The sequence below is a fragment of the Acomys minous genome (assembly GCF_964271855.1).
Source record: "Acomys minous genome assembly, chromosome: 12".
NCBI classification, from domain to species: domain Eukaryota; kingdom Metazoa; phylum Chordata; class Mammalia; order Rodentia; family Muridae; genus Acomys; species Acomys minous.
The window spans coordinates 62,882,143-62,905,026 of record NC_140493.1 but is presented as its reverse complement, the minus strand read 5'-3'; the positions used below and the strand labels follow the sequence as shown (position 1 = coordinate 62,905,026).

The window sequence follows — 22,884 nt, the reverse complement described above, 5'->3', positions numbered from 1 at the left end:
TTCCTTCCTCCAGTTAGCAAGATAACTACGGTCCTAATACAAACACCCGCGGATTGTCTGCAAGCTAGGAGCGAGGCAAACACAGCTGGAATGACTCTGAATCCCGAGCAAAGGGGCACCCACTTCCGGAGGAAAACTCTGGAGCCTCCCTGAGGGTCCAGCAACTATCCATTTGTTTGCGCAGCGATCCGAGCGCCAGCAGCTGGCTGGAGCCGGCGGTGACGTCACGAACCCGAGCTGGTCACGTGGCCCACGGCCTGCCCTCCCCGCCCCTCCCCCTCGCGTCCCCGAGGTCTCGGAGCTTCGTGTCCCGGTGCAGCCACCACTCCAAGCTCTCCGGGCAGTGCGGAGCCGCGGGCCGGGCGTCGGAGCGGCGGAGGAGACGGGCACGAGCAGCCGACCGGGCCAGGAGAGCCCGGGACGAAGTGGACGACGCTCTCGCAAACTTGTGCGAGCTCCGGAGCGATGAAGATGGTCGCGCCCTGGACGCGGTTCTACTCCCACAGCTGCTGCCTGTGCTGCCATGTCCGCACCGGCACCATCCTGCTGGGCGTCTGGAACCTGGTGAGCAAGGCGAGGGGGGCGAGGGGCGAGGGGGTCCCGGGGGCCCCACGCGCGCCGCTCACCCTGCGCAGCTAAGTCGCTCCCAGGTCGGCTTCGGCCTGAGGGCCGCCCGCGATTATCCGCCTAAAGTTGTATTATTAGAAAGTTAATTCTCGGGGAGAGCCGGGCTGCAGGGGCGGGGCGGGGAGCGGGCACGAGGGCCCTGCGCGTGCGGGCCTGGCTTGTCCACCCCGGTGCGGCACCGCGGCTGCAGAGCGTTCGCCCTCGTGAGAACCGGTCCCAGCAGAAACGGTTGGGAAGTTCTTGCGGCTCCTTGAGAGTGGGTTTTCCCGCAAGTGCCACATTAAAGCCCTTACACCAGGAAGGCACCCTAGTGTGACTGCATTCCTGTTGGCCTGGAGAAATCATCTTACACCCACTCAGGTGCCTGCCCGTGGACAGGTGATCCCTTTAAACGGGCACGGCGGGCAAATGCAGTTTTTAAAAAATGGCCTTCAGGTTGGCGCTTTTAATTAAGGTCTCATTTGTGTAGAAAACAAACAGTAATTCTCTTGGGCATCGAGGGAGCCTGATGGGTTCTTGCCCTGGGGCGCTGCCCTTACTTGGTGGTTGGCAGTGCTGGATTGCACCAACCCTGAGTCGGATTCCTCTGCATTTTGGATTTGTGAGCTCGTTTTTAGCAGTTAGATCTGAGCTACGTGGTAGTGAATAACGCTGCGAGACAAAGAAATGTCTTAAAAAGTGCTAGTTAAAGTGGCATATAAAACTTTGGAGAGACGCATTCTTAGCTCCCTCAGCACGAGTTGCCTTCTTTGTTGTTGTTGGCTCATATTTAATATTTTATAGTTTAAAAAATTATACATTATCGAATTGTAAACTGCTTTGTGCCATTTTAAACAATGCATTCCCTCCCATGTGATGTTACTGTGCTATTTATAGTCACAAGTTTGCTTTAGTTGGGTCCATAATAGAAATTTTTAGCCTTGAAAGCTTTCCAACAGATCGTTGGTGTATGTGGGTTCGGGCTATGCAGTGTGAACGCAGATTGAACATTAGTGTATTGGTTCAACCCTGACTTCTCAAAGCTAGGGAATTTACAGAAATTTAAAATCATAGTTGGAGTGTAGCAAACATCCCCAAGTGGTGTTTTAACCCGTGGTCTCTAGTTGTCTACAGAAGTCCTCCTTGGAAGTGTTCAAATTTGCAGGCTTGCAAGGGCTTCTTCAGTGGACGTAATTTGTAAAAATCTAGGGCATTGCATTAGGCAGATGTATGCACTACATGATCTACAGGAGAGAGAAATCTGCCTGAGCCGTTGTTGGCAGTCATCCAGCCAGGCTGTGTTGGTGTGATAAAAGCAGACTTCTCCGCACCCCTTGGCTCCTGTAGGAGCCTGCCTTTTGTGGGGTCTATGGGTTTGGGGTTCAGCCTTTTGCAAGATAGCTTCCAAGTAGACAGGAAACCAACGTTAGGTCGAAACCTTGCTTATACAAAAATCTTTTTTATTTCACTAGACTATTGAAAACCTGTTCTATTGCTTTAGATATAATTTGATTATCTAAAACCTTGATTTCCATTTTAAAAGGCTAAGCCGGTTGGTGTCTAAGGCCTGAGGAAAAACAAGGTGCCTCCTTGCTTTAACCTCCCTTCCCTCGGCTCTCTACTACCTCTCAGTTTTCTGGAAAGAAGTGGATGAGTGTTCAAAAGAGAGTTTACTGTAGACTGAGTCAAATAAAGTAAATCTTTGCCGCGGATTTTTTTTTTTTTTGAGACAGGGTTTCTCTGTGTAGCCTTCGCTGTCCTGGATTGCCTTTGTAGACCAGGCTAGCCTCCAATTCACAGCGCTCTGCCTGCCTCTGCCTCCCAAGTGCTGGAGTTAAAGGCGTGCGCCACCACCACCCCGCCGGCTACTGCGGAATTTTCGATTGCTGTTTCTTAGCTCTGCTGTTTACTAACCAGGTGCTGCGTGCTGTGCTAGGTGAATTAAATTTAAATATTCCTGGTGAACTTAATTCTCATTCCTGTTTAAGGGGCGGAAACGGAGGCTAAGAGCTCTAGTGGTAGGTAGCCTTTAAAACCTGTTTTTGCCTGGACTGTCCTCAGGTTTTCAGGAGCAAAACATTGATTCAGCTATTAGTTTTCTCTTTATTAGATCACTATTCACTATTTATAGATCCCACTATGCTGTGGGATTCGGTGGTTGACAACTGTGTATGCCCGTCTAGCTAACTCATCCCAGAGAAGGTTCTGAAATCCTAGCAAGTCTGCCTTTTTCTTCTGGTCCTATTCAGTCTGTCACCAGAGGAGAGCGGGCCACTTCACAGACAACAGCTCACTGTATACACCTGTAGTTCTTTCCTTTCACTTAGCGTAACTTTTAGCTTCCTGGTGTTGGAGTGTATGAATGGTTTATGCTTGGCTGTTGAGTAGGGTTTTAGTCTGAGTACACCACATCTTGTCCATTTGCCAGAGATTGAGCTGCTTTATTATATGTTATAATATAATATAGTATTATATTATATAATATATATATGCTCTGAACAAATACATACATACATACATACATACATACATACATACATATCTGTGTGTGTGTGCATGTGTATATTCAGCTGCCCTGACCATTCTTGAGCACGATTTTCTTTTAGACATGCATTTGCATTTCTCCTGGATAAGCATCTCTTAGTGGAAGGGCTGATCATTGGGTGGAGCATGTTTGACTTACTCAGTGCTAGCCAGTTTTCCAGAGTTGTTGGTTCTACCTGTTTTGTTCTGTTACAGGTCCCCTGACACTGGATAGTTGTGACCTGTGGTGGGCCCTGGGAGCTCAGCCCTAGTTTTCTCTAAAAGCAGCAAGTGCTCTTAACCGCAGAGCCATTGTGCCAATCCCACCTATTTCTGACACTTAAATCTCTTTTATTACAGCTCCGTGTCCTGTTGATTTTTCTGTCTGATTCTTACACAGAAACACCGTTTCTCTTACTTGTGCTCTGATTAGCTCTCACGTTACTGCTGTAACCCGATGAGTGATCTGTCTTAAATAGTTAGCATCCCTTCACCTCTTGTCTTCCAGATCGTCCTTTTTTATTTATGAGTAAGTATCTGTGCCACGTGTGCAGGTGCCCCTGGGGGACAGAGGGGTGTTGGAACCCCCGAGGCTGCTGTGAACTGCACTCAGTGAGGGTGCTGAGAACTCTGCGCCCGTCCAGTGTGAGAAAGAGCAGAACGTGCTCTGCGCTGCTGAGTCAGCCTGGATATACTTTTATTTTTATTTTTATTTATTTATTTTTGGTTTTTCGAGACAGGGTTTCTCTGTGTTAGCCTTGGCTGTCCTAGACTCACTTTGTAGACTAGGCTGGCCTTGAACTCACAGCGATCCACCCCCCTCTGCCTCAGGAGTGCTGGGATTAAAAGCGTGTGCCACCACGCCTGGCTGGATATACTTTTAAGTACAAATGGCCTTGACAGTTGCAAGTTGTACTTTTTTCATCTAGATTATATTCATAGGGTAGTTGGTTTTGTGTTTGTTTTGTGTATGTGTGTGTTTTGTTTTTGTTTTATTTTTTATTTTTGTTTTTGAAGACAGAGATTCTCTGTTGTAGCCTTGGCTGTCTTAGACTTACTTTGTAGACCAGGCTGGCCTTGAACTCCAAGTGATCCACCTGTCTCTGCCTTCCGAGTAATCAAAGGTGTGCGCCTGATGCCTGGCTTTTTTTTTTTTTTTTTTAAGATTTATTTATTATTTATACAGTACTCTGCCTGCATGTGTGCCTGCACACCACAAGAGGTCCCAGATCACGTTATAGATGGTTGTGAGCCACCATGTGGTTGCTGGAAATTGGACTCAGGACCTTTGCAAGAACAGACAGTGCTCTTAACCTCTGAGCCATCTCTCCAGCCCCGGTTTTATGTTTAGTATAAGAAAATGATAAGATAATACCAAGTGCCAGATATTAGATTATTTAATGTTTATAAAATGAGCATGGGGAGAGAAGGAAAGGGGGGAGGGGTACCCCAGAAAGAGAAGAGAGAGACAGGAAGGAGGAGGGAGGGAGGGTTTGTTCTTTTGTATAGCCCTGGGCTGGGCCACGCCCCTGTGACATCATAGGTAGGCAATGACATCACAGGCCGACTGAAGCAGAATCCTAACAGTTGACGGTGTATCGCTTATAGGCTGTGAAAGGTCAGAATAGTTGGACTTAGTGGCTTTTGCCACCTGGTTCAAATTAACTGTGTACTTCACTTTGAAGGCCTGGGCAACCTATGTTTCAAGCCTACTGCATTCTTTTTGTCTGCTCCTAGGACAGTGAAACTGCTTTTTTCGTTTTTTGTTTTTGTTTTTGTTTTTGTTTTTGAGACCACCTTGGCTGTCCTGGACCAGGTTGGTCTCAAACTCACAGTGATCCACCTGCCTCTGCTTCCTGAGTGATAGGATTAGAGGCCTGCACCATCACACCTGGCCAGTGAAACTGCTTTAATGGGCTGTCAGGTCCCTCTTCTGCTTTTTTTTTTTTTTTTAAATTTTTGTTTTTTCAAGACAAGGTTTCCCTTGTAGTCCTGGCTGTCCTGGACTCGCTTTGTAGACCAGGGTGGCCTCAAACTCAAGAGATCTGCCTACCTCTGCTACCCACGTGCTTTACTTTTATCTTTATTTCACTTTATTTATATACTATTTTGTTTATTTTGAGGCAGGGCTTCTCTGTGTAGCCCTGGCTGTCCTGGAACTTGCACTGTAAATCAGTCTGGCTTCTAACTCAGAGATCACCTGTCTCTTCCTCCTGAGTGGTGGGATCAAAAAGGCATGGCTACACCCAGCTACCATGTTTTGTAAAAGCAATGGAGTCAGGCTTGATAGGTAGCAGTGTGTTCATTTAAGATTAATAGTTTCTTTTTTAAAAAATAAATTTAAAAAATTAATTTATTCAGATTACATCTAATTTTTTATCCCCTTGCTTGTCTCCTCCGGTTCCTCCCTCTCTTCCTATTACACCCTATTCCCCTCCCCTAGGTCTGTGACAGAAAGGGACCTCCTCCCCTACCATAATGTTGGTCACAGCCTATCAAGTCTCATCTTGGTAGCCTTCCTATTCTTTCTCTGAGTGCCACCAGGCCTCCCCACCAAGGGGAAGTCATCAAATATGGGGCACCAGAGTTCATGTTGGAGTCAGTCCCCGCTCTCCACGCGACTGTGGAGAATGTCCTGTCCCTTGGCTAGGTCTGAGTAGGGGAAGATTAATAGTTTCTTGCCAGCTGTCATTATCCGACTGCCAGTAAGTCCAGGGCAGTAAGTACATGGCCTAACTCCTGCCACTGTAAAGTTCTTATTTATTGTCTAGGGTCTTCTCTGTAGAAGATTGAAATAGTATGCTGAGGAGCCCGGGGTTTTATTTTCTAGTTAGTAAGGGAACCATTGAAGAGTTATGAACGCGGATGACAGTATGTATATAAGTATGTATATAGGGTGTTTTTATTGTTGGTGAGTTGTTGAATGATATTTAAGGCACAGCTTTATCTAACTCTGTGTGTGTTTATAGATTCCCTATTATGAGTAGTTTTCCATTAGAACGTTTAGGAAAAAAAGGTTTTTGCATGCTTAATGTGCATGCATGTCTGATCACATGAGTGTCTGCCTGCAGAGGCTAGAAGGGTCTGGTCTCCTGCAACTGCACTATAGGAGGCTGTGAGCCACCATGTGGGCGCTGGTAATTGGACCCAGGTCCTCTACAAGAGCAGCCAGTGCCCTTCGCTGCTGAGCCATTTCTCCAGCCCTCATAAGGATATTTTAAAGACAAGTTGGACAAAAATACAAGGTTGCCATCAAAGCTGTTTACTAGTATCGAGTTTCTGTGACCCTTTTGAGCATATATAACAGAATATCGGGTTTAACATTGCAAAGTATGTTATGTTTAACTTTATTCCACATGGTGGCACACCCCTGTAATTCTAACAGAGGCCGAGACAGGAGGATTGCTAGGTACATAGTGAGATTGTTTTTTCAACTCTCAATCTCATCGTGTAGGAGGAAGAGGCCAGAATTCTCACTTCCATCCACCTCTCTTCTTCCCCTGTGCGTGCGTGCGTGCGTGCGTGCGCGTGTGTGTGTGTGTGTGTGTGTGTGCGTGCGTGTGTGCGTGCGTGTGTGCGTGCGGTTATATGTGCATGGGTGCTGGGGATTGGACTTCAGTCTTCTGAAGGAGCAGCAGGTTCTTTTAGCTGCTGTGGCGTGTCCTCAGCAGCAGATTTTTGAGGCAGGTGTCCTGTACCTCAGGCTGGCCTGGAAGTCCTGATTCTGCTTCTGCCTTCCACATGCTTAAATTACAGGTATGCAGACCCATTTTATTGTTCATAAAGTGGTGATGCTGGGGAGTGAGGGACCCCTGAGCCCTAGCAGCTTCACTCACAGTCTGCAGGCTTCCTTGTCTTTCAGGAGCCTGAGCTCTAGAAATTGCTGAAGAGCTATGAACTCCCCACCCCCACCCCCACGCACCCCACACCAAGATTTCTCTGTGTAGCCCTGTCTGTCCTAGAACTCATTCTGTAGACCAGCCTGGCCTCGAACTCACAGAGATCCACCCTACCTCCTGTTGCTTGAACTAATTCTATTTGAACTGATTTTATTTGAAGGAAATACAAATTAAGCAAAGATTTCGTGATGGTCCTCCTTAAGAATTTGAGGAGAAGAGGCTAGAGAGATGGCTCAGAGGTTAGGAGCTCTTCTAGAGGTCCTGAGTTCAATTCCCAGAAACCACATGGTGGCTGTCAACCATCTTTAATGAGATCTTGTGCCCTCTTCTGGCCAGCAGGCAGAACCCTGTATACATAATAAATAAATCTTAAAAAAAAAAAAAGAGAGAATTTGAGAAGTGGGGGTGGGGGCAGGGGAGCGGTGGCACATGCCTGTAATTCTGGCACTCAGAGAGAGGTGGATCTCTGTGAGTTCGAGGCCAGCCTGGTCTACAACGTGAGTCCAGGACAACCAAAGACTTCACAGAGAAACCCCGTCTCAAAACCAAAACCAAATCAAACAGAAAACAACTTAGGAAGAGCTAGAGAGGAGGCTGGAGAGATGGATGGCTCAGCTGTTAAGAGCATTTGTAGGGGATCTGGGTTTGGGTCCCAGTATCCACAAGGTGGTTGACAGCCATCTGTATGCAATTCCAATTCCAGTTAAACGTATTAAAAAAACAAACAAACAACCAAACAACTTTAAGGTTTATTTTCTAAGTAAAATATAAATGCTGAAGGGCAACTTCTAGTGTTAACATTGCTCTTTGCAGTTGGCCCTTTCCAGGATGCTGTCTCCATCAGAGAGAATGGACAGGTCAAAGAAATGTTCACAGTAACAAAACAATTAAACCATCTTGTTTATGCATTCTAATTTCATTAGTTTTTGAAAAGTTCCTTTTTTTGTTTTGCCTGCATGTGTGTCTGTGCCCTTGTGTGTTCAGTGCTTGTAGAGGCCAGAAGAGGTTGTGGAGCCCACGGAGCTGCAGGTTGTAAGCCACCATGTGGATGCTGAGAATTGAACCCGTGTCCTCTCAAAGAGCAGCCTGTGCTCTGAACCATGAAAACACCTCCTGCCCTGTTTATAGATTAAAAAAAATGCTTACTTATTTTGTGTGTGTGTGTGTGTGTGTGTGTGTGTGTGTGTGTCGTGGGGTGCATGCGGAATATGACATCATTGGGGCGTCATTCTCATCCCACTCAGGTGGGCAGGCTTGACAAATAAGTGCCTTCTGCTGAACAAACCCCAACTGACCTTGGTTTTGATCACAGAGCCAGACAGCGCTTCATTCTGTAAAATGGAGTGTTGCAGGGGTTTCATAGAAAACCTGCAGAAAGCAAAAATAATTCCAAAAAGGTCATTTTGGAGTTAACTCCCCTTGTAGGCTGGGACTGGGAGATGGAACAACAGGAAAATAACCAGTCAGCATCAGGTTACTTTTTGTCTACAGATTAAGGTGGAGGAAGCTATTATTATGCCGGTTGAAGCCTGGCTGTGGGGATTTGCTGTTACCTCCCCGTTTGCTCAGAATGTCACCCAAGCAGCCAGCCCCACCTCGGTTGGGTGAACTGAGCTTCAGCGCCAGGGACTCTGCTTGATTTTTAACGTGGTCTCTTGGGCATCATATAGGAATTGGTTCCGAGCAATGGCTTGCTGTAGATCTTGATTTAGTGTGAATACAGGTTTAAATTGTTAATAAAAGTACAGTTGACGTTTTAAGACTTTTGGCAGGGCAGGATGACATGGCTCGTGGGTTCTGTGGTGCAGGTGTGGTGAAGCAATGGCCTGTGGCAAGGAGCCAGTGTCTGTGATGCTCTCAGCGGAAGGCCTGGTGCTGGGGAAAATGGAGGTGCTTTGGGTGGGAAGGGAAGGAGCCTCCCTCCACTATAAGGCATGGCTTTAGGTCCTTACTGACAAGGCCAAGCTGTTAGGATCAAATCCTGGGTGCTGGTAGTCCTAATACACCAGGCTTGACCACCAATTAAAGAGGAAGTAGAGAAGGGATTTATTTATTCAGTGTGTGGATAAGACGCTCCAAGACCCAAGTTCTCAGCTCGAGAGGGACAAAAGGACAGGGGATAAGAGACAAAGACAGGATATAGATCGAGGAAGAAGAGGAAATAAATAGGGAGAGGGACAAAAGACTGCCTTTGCATAGGCTGGAGAAAGACAGCGCCCATAGGCAAATGGCAGTTTATAAAGGGGAACACCCTCACCCTCCCACCCTCACCCCACTCCCCACCTACACCCCCGTGTTAGGAAGAGTTGGTTTGTTTGGATTAGGTATATGAGAGCAGCTAAAGGGGACTTTGATTGCTGGACTTACTTTGGTAGTCAGCCTCCAGAGGAGAAAGTGGACCTTAGTGGCTAGCTTTAGGAATGTGATCTAGTGGTTTTTAGTAAGGGGGTTTTTAGTAAAGGGGGACAGGATAAGGCCTGCCAGAGCCATGTTTGCCATTCTCCGGTCGGCTAGAGTCCCTTCAACATGTCTACATCAGGAAGAGGGACAAACAAAGAAAGGCAGGGTGTTTGGGATACTGACATGATGCTTAGCTTTAAGTAGAGAGTGATGTAGCTATGTAGCCTTGATGAGGTGTGGCCCTGCCTGGCATTGACCTTTTGCCTGTAGTCTGCCCTGAAAGGTGGTCTTACAAGATGTCAGAACTCAGATCTCTTGTGCTAGGTAAGTACCTCATCTGTCTGGTGCCAGGCTTCAGCTTTTCCCCACCCTCACCCAACATGACATTTCTCAGCAGATGTACATTGTTTGGGGCTCCCTGTTTGATAGCCAAAGGGAGGTGCATAAGCGATCTGTTGGTCTCCCATTAGCCGGCCCACCAGTACTGTCCTTTAAGAGATGGTCTCCTGCTTCCATCCTCCAAGTTGCTCACCTTCATAAAGTAACAGTTAAAAGACTGGCGGCTCTCCCAAAGGGCTCAGCTTCCATTCCCAGCACCCACACAATGGCTCACAACTCTAACTCCAGTTCCAGAGGATGTGGCACCCTCTTCTGGTCTCCATGGGTACCAGGCAAAATGCTTTTACATTTAAAATTAACTAAAGTTAACAAATTTCTATTTAGGTTTTTTTGAATTTCTCTGTGTAACCTTGGCTATCTCGGAACTTTGTAGATTAGGCTGGCCTTGAACTCACTAAGATCTGCCTGCCTCTGCCTCCTGAGTTCTGAGATTAAAGGCATTGTTCTCCCCTCGCCACATGTGCACTAAAATTAATATTTAAAAATATAGAGAATGCCTGTCTCTCAGAACAAAACAAAAACAAAAACAAAAACAAAACAAATAAAAATACAGAGAATGAATTTATTTGCAGTTTGGGCCAAAACAGGGAAGGAAAACATTCTCACTCCGTCTTGCCCTTGGTGATGTTATAGTTTATAGAAAAAGACAAAATAAAACCAGCAAACAGCATGTGTAGCTTTCATTGTAGGCCTCTGCCAGAGCTGGGAGTCAGGTCTCTTGGTGTGAGCCATTTTCATTTCCAGCACAGTATTTCTGGTAGGGCTCCCCACACAGGTCCCCATTTAAAATTAGGCCATGCCAGATGGACTCCATCACAATTAGCCTTGCACTAGTGCTCGCTCTCAGCCTTTCTGGGGATAGCTTCTTATCTGTGCCCTGAAATTGAATGCCAGATTTCACCCTCGGTGAACCCCTGCAATATGAAACCAGCACAGCACTTACCAGTGCAGTGGAATAGAGCCGTCGCCCAGATGAATTCCCCTGCCCTCAGCCAGCCCACGCACGCCTTTCCTTTTAGAGGACATTAACTATAATGCTGGTTTCAGCTCTTGAAACTGCTCTTCATCAGGGCAGCCTGCTGAGTCTAATTTACAAACGAGTTCACAAATTCCCAGGACTAAAATTCTCCATCCCAGGAGAGCAAAAGTCTGCCTCCTGTGTGGCCTTTGTTAAGGGCTCCATTTTGTTTCTCTCACGCTTTGGGTGGTCTGGCTTGTTCCTGTGCTTGGTCAAAAGGTCAAGGAGGCTCAGAGCTGCCCCAGGCCTGTTTGCTTTTGTGGAGTCTCCCCTACCACTCTCCTTTCACCCTCTGCCTGGTGTAGGTGAACCTGCTGCCCTCAGATTCTTCTGGAGGCCAGCGGTCCAGAGCTGCATGGCTGGACCAGCATCCTAACCTGCCGACCCTTCCTTTATCTCTATCTCGTGTGTGTTTGGAGATGCTCACTGCCATATGTGGTTCTGGCCAGCTGAGGGGTGGAGAGTGAGGGAAGGGGGAATCTGCAAGACTTGAAAAGAGGAAAAGCCTCTTGCCCGGAGAGAAGCAGGAATTTCAGCATCAAACCTATAGTTCTCTAGTCTTGGAGAAGCTCAGTTGATAAGAATGTGCTGGGGCTGGAGAGATGGCTCAGTGGTTAAGAGCACCGTCTGCTCTTCCAGAGGTCCTGAGTTCAATTCCCAGCAACCACATGGTGGCTCATGACCATCTATAATGTGATCTGGTGCCCTCTTCTGGCCTGCAGGTGTGCAGGCAGAGCACTGTATACATAATAATAAATAACAAAATCTTAAAAAAAAAAAAAGAACGTGCTGTATATGCATCTCCTTGTACAATGCTGGTGGCTCCTAGTTTAAGCCCTTATCAGACTGTAATTACATCCAGGACATCCCCAGTAATCAAAGAGAAAGGGGGAGAATAGAGGTTTCCAAGCAGCATTTTGAGATGTAACCCGAGAGCCACACAGTGCGATGATTGGTAAGATGATTAACGGCTTACCCCAGTTAGGAGCACCCTATTTTTCCTTTGAGAAGCCCGCTCATATTCTTAGGTCTTGTCTTCTTGAGCATCTTTCTTAACATTTGAGCTTTAATTTATATTAAAATATCTTTAGCCAGGTGGTGGTGCTAATCCCAGTACTTGGGAGGCAGACACAGGCAGATCAAAGCGAGTCCAGGACAGCCAAGGCCACACAGAGAAACCTTGTCTTTTATATATATCTGTCTGTCTGTCTGTCTGTCACGAACCCTAGTTTGGCCTGACGAGGTCCCTTAAAGTCAAGGAACTCCCCAGTCAGAGGTGTGGTGCTGCTGCCTTACCACTGACCTGGAGGACAGCAACTCCAGTGTTTTAGGACCATGTGGAGGTTCCACACTAGCTATATAGACTTCTGTGTTGGCTTTGATTCCTTAACAATTCTGCTTTATTATGAATTTATTTAAGGAAAGTACCTCCCTTTAAACCCAACTACCCTAAATAGGAGGAAAGGAGATTAAAGAGAAAGAGAATGAAACCTTCTGCCTTCTGGATATGAGTGCCGTGGGGCAATTCCGCTAGGGTAATTATCAGGAGTCTTGCAGATCTGTCTTTCTGACAGAAGCAGCCTCACCACCTGAGTGAGCACTGAACTACGAGCCCTCATTCAGGAATCCTCCCATCTTCCTGTCGGTTCCCTCCTCCCATCGGCGGTCATATTGCAATGCAATAGCCCAGCCGCAGTTGCTGGCCACTGACTTAATCCTGGGCCGAAGTGGCTCCTCTGAGTCTTATCACAGATGTTTATCGGTCTGTAGAGACAAAGCCTCAGTCGAGTAGCATGCAGAGTCTGCCTTCACCCTGGGCCCAGACCAAGGCAAGACTTCTCTTCACACTTCTGATTTGTATCTTAATAGTCAAACTGAACTATGACCAAGCCACTAGGGAGAGTGGCAGGTATTATTGGAGTGAAGAACCGGCAGAGGTTGGTTCTCCTACCCTGTGGGTTCTGGGGATAGAGCGTGGGTTGTCAGGCCTGGCTGCAGGCACTTCATCCACGAGCCACCTTGCTGTCCTCCACCCCCAGTTTTAAGTGGGAGCTGGAGAGTCGGTTCAGCAGCTTTCGGAAGGGGAGTTGAGTTTATGTCTCAACACCATGTTGAACATAGCCAGGGAACTCCAGCTCCAGGGATGCTATGCCTTCTGGCATTTTCGGGTACCTTTGGACCCATGTGCACGTACCTAAATGCACATATACACATACTTAAAAGAAAGAGAAATCCTAGGAAGCAAGATGGAGAGCACCGAGGAAGATCCCCAGCTCCAGTCTCTGATCTCCACACATTTGTGGTGTGCCCACACAGTAGGGCTGGTAGCTTTGAGAGAAAGATAATAGCACAGTTGTCAGGAGGAAGGTCAGAGAGCTGAGAAAGCCCTGAGTGTCAGGGTAAGCATGCTGAGACTTGGCTGATATTCAGAAAAGAGAGGGAAAAGAAAAGACACTCAGTTTTGCAGGCTTTGGGTCTGAGCTCAGAGGGCATCTGCTCCCAGACTCAGGCAGTATTGCACCAAGGACAAATGTTTAGTAACAGAGGTAGAGGCAGTTGGTTTTAAAAAGGGAAAGTAGTATAGATATGGTCCTGCAGGCCTTTATTCCCAGCTCTCAGGAGGCAGAGACAGGATCTCTGAGCTGAGCCAGCCTGAACTATATACTGAGTTCCAGGCCAGCCAAGGCAATATAGTGAGACCCTGTCTCAAAAATAATTAATGTAAGAAAAGCACTATGGGAATAGGAGTGGGCTAGTAAACCCAGGGGGAAAGCCCAAAAAGCTGAAGAGACAAAAAAATTAGCGAAGGGTGTGTGTGTGTGAGGGGGGTTGGAGAGCACAGGGACACTCATCATGAGTTTCATTAGGTTGTTTCCAGGAATATAGTTTCTTTACAGGAAAACAGACACCTTCCCAGTAGCTATACCACTAAAGAAAATGTCCTTCTTTCCCACCTACCATAAGCTGCCTGTAACTCTTCAGGAAGGGGTAGGGTCTCATGAACACTTCCCTTCACCACAGCGTGTTGACTTGCAATAGCTGGGCTGGAGAGATGGCAAGAGTACATGGGGATGCTGCTTTTACAGAGGACCCTAGTTCAGTGCCCACTCACAACGACCTGACCTGTACTCCAGCGCTGGGGAACCCAATGCCTCTGGCCTCCACAGCACCAGATCTACATACATAACCGATTTAAAAATAAAAAAGGCAGTATTTTTAAAAGAGTGCATTAGGCATCTCTCCTGGACCACACTGCTCCCGTCTTCCTCTGGCTTTTATGTTCTTTTCTCTCCTTGGGGCCTTGGGAGGATGATGCAGAAGACCACTGCAAAAAGAAGCTTCTGACAAGGCTGAAAGCAGCCCTGATCTTTGTACATCATAAGTTATTTAAAAATAGTTGATGGGCACCATGTCCAATTAGGACAGTGTCAGGGGTTTCTGTGTGAGGCCCTATGACCCTCCAGACACGGGAAGTTTCTTCTGTGGCTGGCACAGGCATCGGGTCCAGACAGGACTCCTGTAGAGCCCTGCCTCTACTGCATCAGGGTCCACACCTGAGTAAGACCATTTGATGACAGTCCTATCCCAGGAGCCTCCATGGCTTCATCCAGTCCAGTTTCTATGTGATTTCTCTCCCATGACCAAGGCAGGTGGCAATTTTAGTCTTAGCATCTAGTTGGGTGAGCACACAGCAGGCGTGATACTTATTAGAAACCCCAGGAGCTCTCTTACTGATAACCTGTAGCAAGGGAGCCTGTTCCCACCACTTGGGCTTTTCAGTTACTAGCCTGTGCTTTCTGGAAATTACTTATTCTAAGATAGCCCAGGCGGTTTTCAGACTTGCTATGCAGCCTTGGATTCCTGATCCTCCTGCCTCCACTTCCCAAGTACTGGGATTACAGACATGTGCCGTCATACCTCACTGGTGGTGGCGCACACCTTTAATCCCAGCATGTTGGGAAGCAGAGGCAGGCAGATCTCTGAGATCAAGGCCAGCCTGGTCTACAAAGCGAGTCCAGAACCCTGTCTCAAAGCAAACAAACCCCAAAAAACAAAAAAAAAAATATTTTTCCTTTCCTTCCATCAGTTTTTAAAATTTTTTTTGAGGCAATAAATTGCTCAATACGGCAACAAATTGCCTTAGCTGACTTGGAACTGGCTGTGTAGTAGACCAGCTTTGAACTCTAGAGAACTTTCCAGAGAACTTTCTTCCTCTGCCCCCGCCCCCAGCGTTGGCATTGGAAGTTCCATTAGCTCTTCTGCCTCCACAGCGGTCAGGCTGACCCCATGGGCTCCCATGTCTCGCAGCCTCACAAGCCAGGGTGAGACAGGTTGGCTCGTTGCTTGTCTGAAGGTGCTGACCAGTTCCACCTCCCCATCACTGCAGCTTCTTGCTGCATGCTGGGTCACAGGCTTCCGTCCTTCTGCTAAAGGTTGGATTTGTTTTTTTACCCTCTCTCATCCTCTCATTTATCTGCGTTACTTGTCATCTGAGAGGCTAGCATGGAGGATGTTAGCCACGTCTCCCTTTCTTGTGGCAGCTGCCCCTCTGCACAAATAAGTTCCCGCTTGGCCACCACCTCAGCCTCGGGCATTTCTAACCACACAAAGCTGCGTCCAGGCCACTGCCTGGCAAGAGACGTGACCATTGGGCACTAGCTCTGAACTTCTACAGGACATCTCTGTATTATTCATGGATGGACCCCACTCATCGGGCATGGTACCCCGTAGTACACAGATGAAGAATGTCATCCAGGATTCCTCTCACACACTCCTAATCCTGATAGTTCCGCCTTTGTTGCCTGTCTCACTACCCACAGCACAGAGAGAGGCACACTAAAACACAGCAAAGGACGCTGTCAGAATCTCCTCCCCCGGTGCTCCCCTCTCAGGCCGCTCAGCCTCAGCTGCATGCCGTGCTACCCATAGTCAGGACCGTGCACTCACTCCTCCCCAACTCATATTTGGTTCTGTTGGTTGCTCTGTGTAACAGCCCTGCCTGTTCTTTGTAGACCAGGCTAGCCTCTAATTTGCAGAAATCTGTTTGAGATTAAAGGCGCGCACCATGCCCAGCCTCTCATTTTCTTTTAAAGATATGTACTATCATATCCTGTTGATCCTGCGTTTTAATGATGACCAGAGCTCAACCAGGTCCATTCAAAGAAATTGGTTGAGATAGCTTCCGCTGCTTTGGCAGGTTGGCTTGGGTTTTGCACTGACTGAGGGTGGCTAGTGGCTGGCTGGCACGTTCCCCAGGAAAGCACTGAGCCTGCTGCCTCATAACAGAACGGGATGAGGTATGGGAACAAGGCGTGGTGGCTTCTCTGTGATCAAAAGACCAAAGATTCTCAGTGGAAACCATATGTAGCTTTGTGGCTACAGTATGTGCTTAGTTTATGAGTTTTCGTCTACAGGATTTTAGTGACAAATTCATTCAGTGTTTCAATTTTATGGCCCGGGGGGTGGGGGAGAGGGAGGAAGGAGATTAGCGGTGGCATTCCCAGCTAGGTACGGTGGTATACACTGTGGCCTAGCACTTGGGTGGACCACAGAGCATCAAGAGCTCAAGGTCATCTTCAGGTACATGAATGGGTTCAAGGCCAGCCCAGCCTACAGAAACCACAACTCTAAATAAGAAACCTTAAAGGTAGACATCCGCCTCCTCTCCTTCCTTCCAGCTTTTGAACATGTAATTCTGTTGGCTTTTGACTGCTATCTTTCCAGTACAGTCTACCATGGGACGGTTTCCCCATCTTAACCTGACCTGTCCGTGTTCTTGCAGCTGGATAGTGGGTTAATTTAACTCATCCTCATTCATAACTCTGGTTAGTTATGTCCTTTGGTTTATAGCTTCAGAAACTTAAACTTTACCTACTTTTATTATCCAATTCACAGAAACACCAGCGAGCCTTGATTGTATTTGTGTTCTGGGAATCAGTCTGTCTGTGGTCATCTACTCCCCCCCACCCCTGGTCCCCCACCCCGCTGTTCTGGGAACTCCTTCTGTCGACCAGGCTGGCCTCAAACTTAGAGATTTGCCTGACTCTGCCTCCCAAGTGCTGGGATTAAAGACACCACCACTACCACCAGCCTTGGAGGTTTACTCAGCAGTCAGTTCTTCGTCCGGTAGTCTGATATTGTCAAGATTTCCAAGGCTGCTTGTTCTTTATCGTGCTAGTGTGTCATCTCTACCTGGGAAGTCCTTGAGTGACATGTGTCCCCTGCTGCTGAGCGCTTAATTCACTTTCAGTCTGAATGGAACATCCAGCTGAACATGAGATACTTAGCCGAGTTTCCGGCCGAGAACGTCTGCAGTTGAACGGTGCGTTAGTGAATGTTACGTTGCACACTCGTTCTGTTTTACTTGGCTGGTCATTTGTGTGCTTCTCCACTGGAGTGAGCAGCCATAGGGGCAACAATCTCAGTTGTCATAGCACTCAGTTGGCAGCAGAAAAACACAGTAAAATGAGCCGGGCTTTGTAAATCTAAGTTTTATCCATAAACTAAAGTGTAGTTGTTTGAGTTGAAGTCACAAATATCAGAAACTTATTTCAACGTAACAAAGACCTGTTGGCTCTGTTTATTAACAATTAAACTTTATTATACAACCCAACTAGCTTACACAAGAAGGAAAAAAGGTTAAAGGGACAGAAGAATGAACCTTCCAGTATCCGTTCCACGGGATAGGTCTTTAAGTGTCTCTCTGACCCACGAGCTGGTCCGGTCCGTTGCTCTCTCCGCGTGCTCTCCTCGCCTCTCAACCTGTTGTTTTGTCTTCTCACCACCTTCCCAGTCACAAGCCAAGGGCGGTCCTTTCTCCCTTCGAGGGTCAATTAGGAAAACAATAGCCACGGTGAGGTTCCCAGGTCAGCTTCCTGAATTCCAAGCCCAGGAAGGCTCTAAACAGTCTGTCACAAGGTATTCATGGCTTGCCCCAAGGGTAAAGCCCACTAAGACTGCTTCCACCTGTGACAAAGCTTAATCTTTCCCACAAAGGCCATGTAAGGATGTTAATTTAAAAAGTGTATTTGTGGGGCTGGTTAAGAGAGCACTTCTCTGCTCTTCCAAAGGACCCAGGTTCAACTCCCAGCACCCACATGGCAGCTCATACCTGTCTGTAACTCCAATTCCAAGGGATCTGACACCTTCACACTAATGCACATAAAAGTAAATAAATTATTTTTTAAAGCGTATTTGTGTTACATTTCTTTTCCCTCCCTCCCTCTCTCCCTCCTTCCCTCCCTCCCTCCCTTCGTAGTGTCTAGAAGAGGGCTTTGGCTTTCCTGGAATATTACAGATGATCATGAGCTGCTGTGTAGATGTGGGAACCAAATTCAGGTACTCTGCAAGATTAGCAGTTGCTCTTATTTGCTGAGCCGTCTCTCTAGCCTCTAGCCAGCGTTTGCGGCTTTGTGGGCTCTACCTTCTTCCACCCTTCACCCTAACCCTGAGTTTGAGCCACAGAACACACATAGTATACCGGGAGAAGCAGGTCCCAAAAATTGTCCTAGTTCTATTACGTCATGCATACTGTGATGTGTGCCCCCTAAATTAAATAATAAATGTAAAAACACTTAAAAATCATTTAGCATTTTATATTGCAGCTTTTATTTAGGATTGTACCGTGTTCATTTGCCTTCTCTCCCCTTGCTTTTCTGAGATCAGGTCTGTGCAGCTCAGGTTGTCCTGGAATACTGTAGACCAGGCCAGCCTAGAACTCAGAGATCCACCTGCTTCTGCCTCCCAAATGCTGGAATTACAGGTGTGTGTCACCAGGCCTTGCTGTTTCTTGTTGTTAGCATTTTATTGTGCTTTTCATGTTTTTGAATATTAATATCCATTCTTTTTCAAAATTTCCCTATTGTAGATGTCAGTATTGGTTTTCTTTAGACTCAAGTCTCTGAATTTCAGACTTGTTGATGCTATCTTTCTAGGCTCAGAAGGTCTTATCTCTTACTTTTTTTTTTTTTTTTTTTTGGTTTTCCGAGACAGGGTTTCTCTGTGTAGCCTTGGCTGTCCTGGACTCGCTTTGTAGACCAGGCTGGCATCAATCTACCTGCCTCTGCCTCCCGAGAGCTGGGATTAAGGGCGGGCGCCACCACTGCCTGGCTCTCTCTTACGGTTCTTGTCCCCTTTCTCCCAAGACAAGTCTGAGTCTCACTATGTAGCTCACTGGCCTGGAGCTCACTCTGTAGAGAGTACATACAGAGAAATCCACCTGCTTCTACCTCCACAGTGCTGGGGTCAAAGGCCATGGCAGCACCGCACTCTGCTTCACTGAGTGCCGTTGAGAGGCCTGGCAGTTTTTTAATGGTGGAGGAGAAAGTGTGTTGTGCATAGTCAGAGGCAGGGACATCTGGGAGAGTCCAGAGTGGGCATGCCCCTGAGCCTCGGGAGGAGATGGGGGTGGGGGTGGGGGGAGGAAAGGGGAGAAGGGAACTAAGTGCAGCAGGCAAGAGGCCCAAAAGACAGTAGATGAAAAGCTGTGGACAGTTCTGGGAGCTCCTGCCCGTTTGTTGGCGATCTGACACATGATTTAAGGCTGAAAGCACTTTGTGTCTCTGGAGAAAGTAACATACCACTTAAGTAATTGGACATGAGTTTAATTTACTTGCATGTGGAAATATTCATTAAGAACAAGAAAAAAAAGTGTTGACAGCACAGGAACATTTGGTTCCCACCTCACTGAAATAGATATGGTCGAGTGCAAGCAGGCTGACTGAAAGAGCCTGGGTGTGCCTGCTCGGCCTTTTGAGATGAGCTGTGGTCATTATGTAGCCTGCGCCTGGCGTATCTTAGTGCTGCTATGGAGAGCGCTCCTTCTCCGTTCTCTCTTCTCTTTCAGGAAGGTCTTACCCAGTGTGCTCAGTGCTTGAGCTTGTATTTGATGTCTTCCGTCTGACCACATTTGGCATGACGAGGTGTAGCCCCGCCTCTGTGTACTGACCCAGGTCCTCGAGGACACTCCTGTATTCATTCCATTCTTCGGACCTAATTCCCATCCAGCTGTTGAGGATTTTGTAGTAGTATAGAAAAGGCAAGTCAGAGTGTTAGGAGGATCTCACACTCAGGGTGAGTCCTGTGAAGGAGAGCTGGAAAGAACTGCCCCTCCCACGACCTACGGAGCCTGGCTGACTGCCTGCCTACGACCTCGGGGATGTGGGGTGGCTGGAATGTTGTGGGTCCAGAGCCGACTTGGGCTCCTCCATAGCTGCTGATTACCGGCCTCTGTGTGTGACCTGGCATCTCTGACTAGTAGGTAGTACTTTGCAATGTACAAACACACCCCAGGCTCCCACCAGCCAAAGGCCGAGAATGCTGACGGCATCCTAGGCTTGTAGCTGATCCTCCCCAGTGTTCTGTGTCCACCTACCTGATTTTCCACAGTGTATGTGGAAATGATTGACTGTGTGTGTGTGGGGGGGCGGGGGGGAGTGGGGAGGAAGGGTTGGAGAGGGAGGGGGCAGCACGTGTGTGTGCTGGAACATGGAATTTGGAGTAACTCAAGTCTGTTTTCAGGTCATAGTCATTCATATTTGACTCCAGAATAAACTTCACCTTAGCCCGTTGAGGTGAGAGCTGTGTGTGATTTTCTTTTTTTGATGGTGTTGACAACAGTCATTTAGATGTGCAAGAAGCTTACCACTTTAAGAATAATACTAAGGAGGCTAGAGGATTTTTTGTGAGTTCCAGGCCAGCCTGAGCTACACAGTAAGACCTTATCTCTTCCCCCCAAAAAATTTTGTGGGGGTATGTATGTGAGTATACCTGTCAGAGGACAACTCAGGTGTGAGTTGTTTCCTGCCAGGGACCAGTTCATGTCATCAGTTTCTGATACAAGTACCCCTCTACCTGCTGAGCCACCTCACCAACCCCAACCATGATCGGATCTGAATTACTGCACCAAGTACAGGCCTCTTGGAGGAGGCTGCATTGCCTGGACTGAGCCTGGGACAGAGAGGGTTCAAGGTTTGGGATAAATGTAATTGTAAAAGCAGTAAAGCATACTGGGGAGACGGGAGGACACACCAAACCAAAGAGCTGCCGTGGAAAGACGAGTTAGAGGCCAAGAGGGGAGCACAGAAACGCCAGAGCTGAATTAGGGGCGGGTTAGATGCCGGGTGGGGCACCTGACCTGACCTCATGCAGGGACTTGTATCAGCTGGATCACCTCACCCAGGCTTGGAGTCAGGCCTCCTGGCTTTCTTTGCCTTTATCTTTACGTCTCGTCTCTAAGGATTCTGGGACTGTGGCATTCACCCTACCTCTGCCACACCTAGCACCCAAAACCACTGCAGATAACTCAGGGGTTACAGTCTCACAGATATGAGACTTAAGGCTGCTAAACTTACTCTGTGAGCGGAAGGCTTCGGGGAGGGTCTCCTAAATGAGCGGCGGTGACCACGTTACTTCCTGTCTTACGAATGAACACTTTAGAGGAAAGCCCTGGATCCTGTCCTGGCCTTCAGGACTCTCCACCTTCTAGCAAACAGTCCCTCATGCTCAGGCGCTCACCCTGGTGTCTGCCCCCCTCCTTTAGGAGCCCATCCGCCTTAGCATCACTTTTGAGATTGTGACCCTGACCATGTTCCACACGGATTAACCAACACAACTCATGTTCGCGCAAGCTAAAACAAACCCAAAATAACTAGAGGAAGTGTAAATCAGAAATACTTATGTGGTGTCTGGAAAATACTGCTAAGCTCTGCAAAAAGACAATGTTGCAAGCTTACTCCAACCCCCTCCAACCCTGATGTATCTGTGGTTTTTGTCTTTTAAAAAATGCTGTACCTGGGGATGGGGAGATGGTTCAGGGGTTACATATACTGGCTGCTCTTCCGGAGGACCCAGGTTCAGTTCCCAGCACCAACATGGCACCTCACAACTATCTGTAACTCCAAGATCTGACACCCTCAAGCAGATAATAGTTGCAAACAAAAATACCAATGCACATAACAAAAGTAAATTAATTTAAAAGGGGAGGCTAGAGAGATGGCTCAGCAGCTAAGAGCCCTGGCTGCTCTTCTAGAGGTCCTGAGTTCAATTCCCAGCAACTACATAGTGGTTCATAACCATTTATAGTGAGATCTGGTGCCCTTTTCTGGCATGTAGGCACATATGAAATAAATAAATAAATAAATAAATAAATAAATAAATAAATAAATTTTGGCCTAATCTTGGTCTGGTGGTTATAATTATTTTAATTTTAGTTTTTGTGAGTGAGTGAGAGAGAGAGAGAGTGTGTGTGTGTGTGTGTGTATGTGTGTTGGAGACAAGGTTTCTCTGTGTGGCTCTGGCTGTCCTGGAACTCCTTTCTGTAGTTCTGTATGTTGATCTGCATCCTCTGCCTCCCCGCTGGGATTAAAGTCATGTGCCACCCCTCCCCCTCCTCCCCTCCCCCCCCCCCCACCCCTTACCCCTACTTGTGGTTGTCTCTAACTACCTCATGGATCACTTCAATTGTCCATGTTTGCAGTTACCATACTGTTAGCTGTCTTGTGAACTGTCTTGGCCCTTTAGAGAAAAAAACAAGAAGCACTGCACCTCCCTCCAGTCTTAACGCTCTGCTTTTGATTTTGTTGTTTTTGTTTTTGTTTTTCGAGACAGGGTTTCTCTGTGTAACCTTGTCTGTCCTGGACTCACTCCTAGACTAGGCTGGCCTTGAACTCACAAAGATCCACCTGCCTCTACCTCCCACGTGCTGGGATTAAAGGCGTGTTCCACCACGCCTGGCCAGTGTTTTAACTTTGCATCTCAGTTTTCTTACAATGGGGATTGTTTGCATTGCGCTTAATTAACTTGAGCTTTTGTAGGGCTTGGAACCCACATATAAAGTGCTTGATGCTGACACTGCATCTGAACGTTGTCCCCTTAACTCACAATACATGGTACTTTTAAGATACAGGAAAGGATGAGTAGAAGTGGGAGACGTTGGTTAAGGGCATTTCCATGTGGATGTGTTGGGTTTGGCGGGCACTGTCCTCAGCAGAAGTCTGACTGGGGTAGGGTGTTAGTGCTTTTCTCTGTTCCTGGCATATG

The 22,884-nt window shown here is 47.4% G+C and overlaps 1 protein-coding gene across 1 annotated transcript in view; it reads left to right on the top strand.

Annotated features, from left to right (window-relative positions):
• The first annotated feature begins 257 nt into the window (after positions 1-257).
• Positions 258-22,884, top strand: part of LAPTM4B (lysosomal protein transmembrane 4 beta) — a 55,064-nt gene continuing 32,437 nt past the window's right edge. The window contains exon 1 of the mRNA XM_084751294.1: positions 258-564. Coding sequence (XP_084607420.1) covers positions 466-564 — 99 coding nt within the window. The 5' untranslated portion in view covers positions 258-465. The remainder of the gene's footprint in view (positions 565-22,884) is intronic.